Source organism: Buceros rhinoceros, unplaced genomic scaffold (genome assembly GCF_000710305.1).
Source record: "Buceros rhinoceros silvestris isolate BGI_N320 unplaced genomic scaffold, ASM71030v1 scaffold16000, whole genome shotgun sequence".
NCBI classification, from domain to species: Eukaryota; Metazoa; Chordata; class Aves; order Bucerotiformes; family Bucerotidae; genus Buceros; species Buceros rhinoceros.
The window spans coordinates 6,851-7,146 of NW_010391430.1; the positions used below are offsets into that span (position 1 = coordinate 6,851).

At 60.8% G+C, this 296-nt stretch overlaps 1 protein-coding gene across 1 annotated transcript in view; it reads right to left on the reverse strand.

Moving 5' to 3' along the window:
- Positions 1–296, reverse strand: part of LOC104498385 (fibrinogen-like protein A) — a gene marked incomplete at its 5' end in the record, with an annotated part of 2,700 nt that overhangs the window by 1,034 nt on the left and 1,370 nt on the right. The window contains 2 exon segments of the mRNA XM_010141756.1: positions 18–116; positions 118–294. Coding sequence (XP_010140058.1) covers positions 18–116; positions 118–294 — 276 coding nt within the window.

Consider the following 296-nt stretch of genomic DNA (forward strand, 5'->3'; position numbering starts at 1 on the left):
CCAGGTCTCGCCGGCACCCCGGTGCTGGGTGATGCTGCCGGGAGGCTGGGCACTGCAGCACGGTCAGCACACGTCTGTGGGTTTGACCAGGATGAGGGAGGATGCGCAGTCGCCCTTATCGCAGAAGCCCGGCCACAGGATGTTTTTCTTGGCGTTGAGCAGGATGTTGTGGCACTTGTCGTACCACCAGCCCCCGTAGCTGTTGGCGCAGTTCCCGCTGTACTGGTCCTGGTCCTTGTCGGTCGTGCTGAACTTCATGTTGTCGTGTATTCCACCCTTCTTGGGGTAGTAGGTGG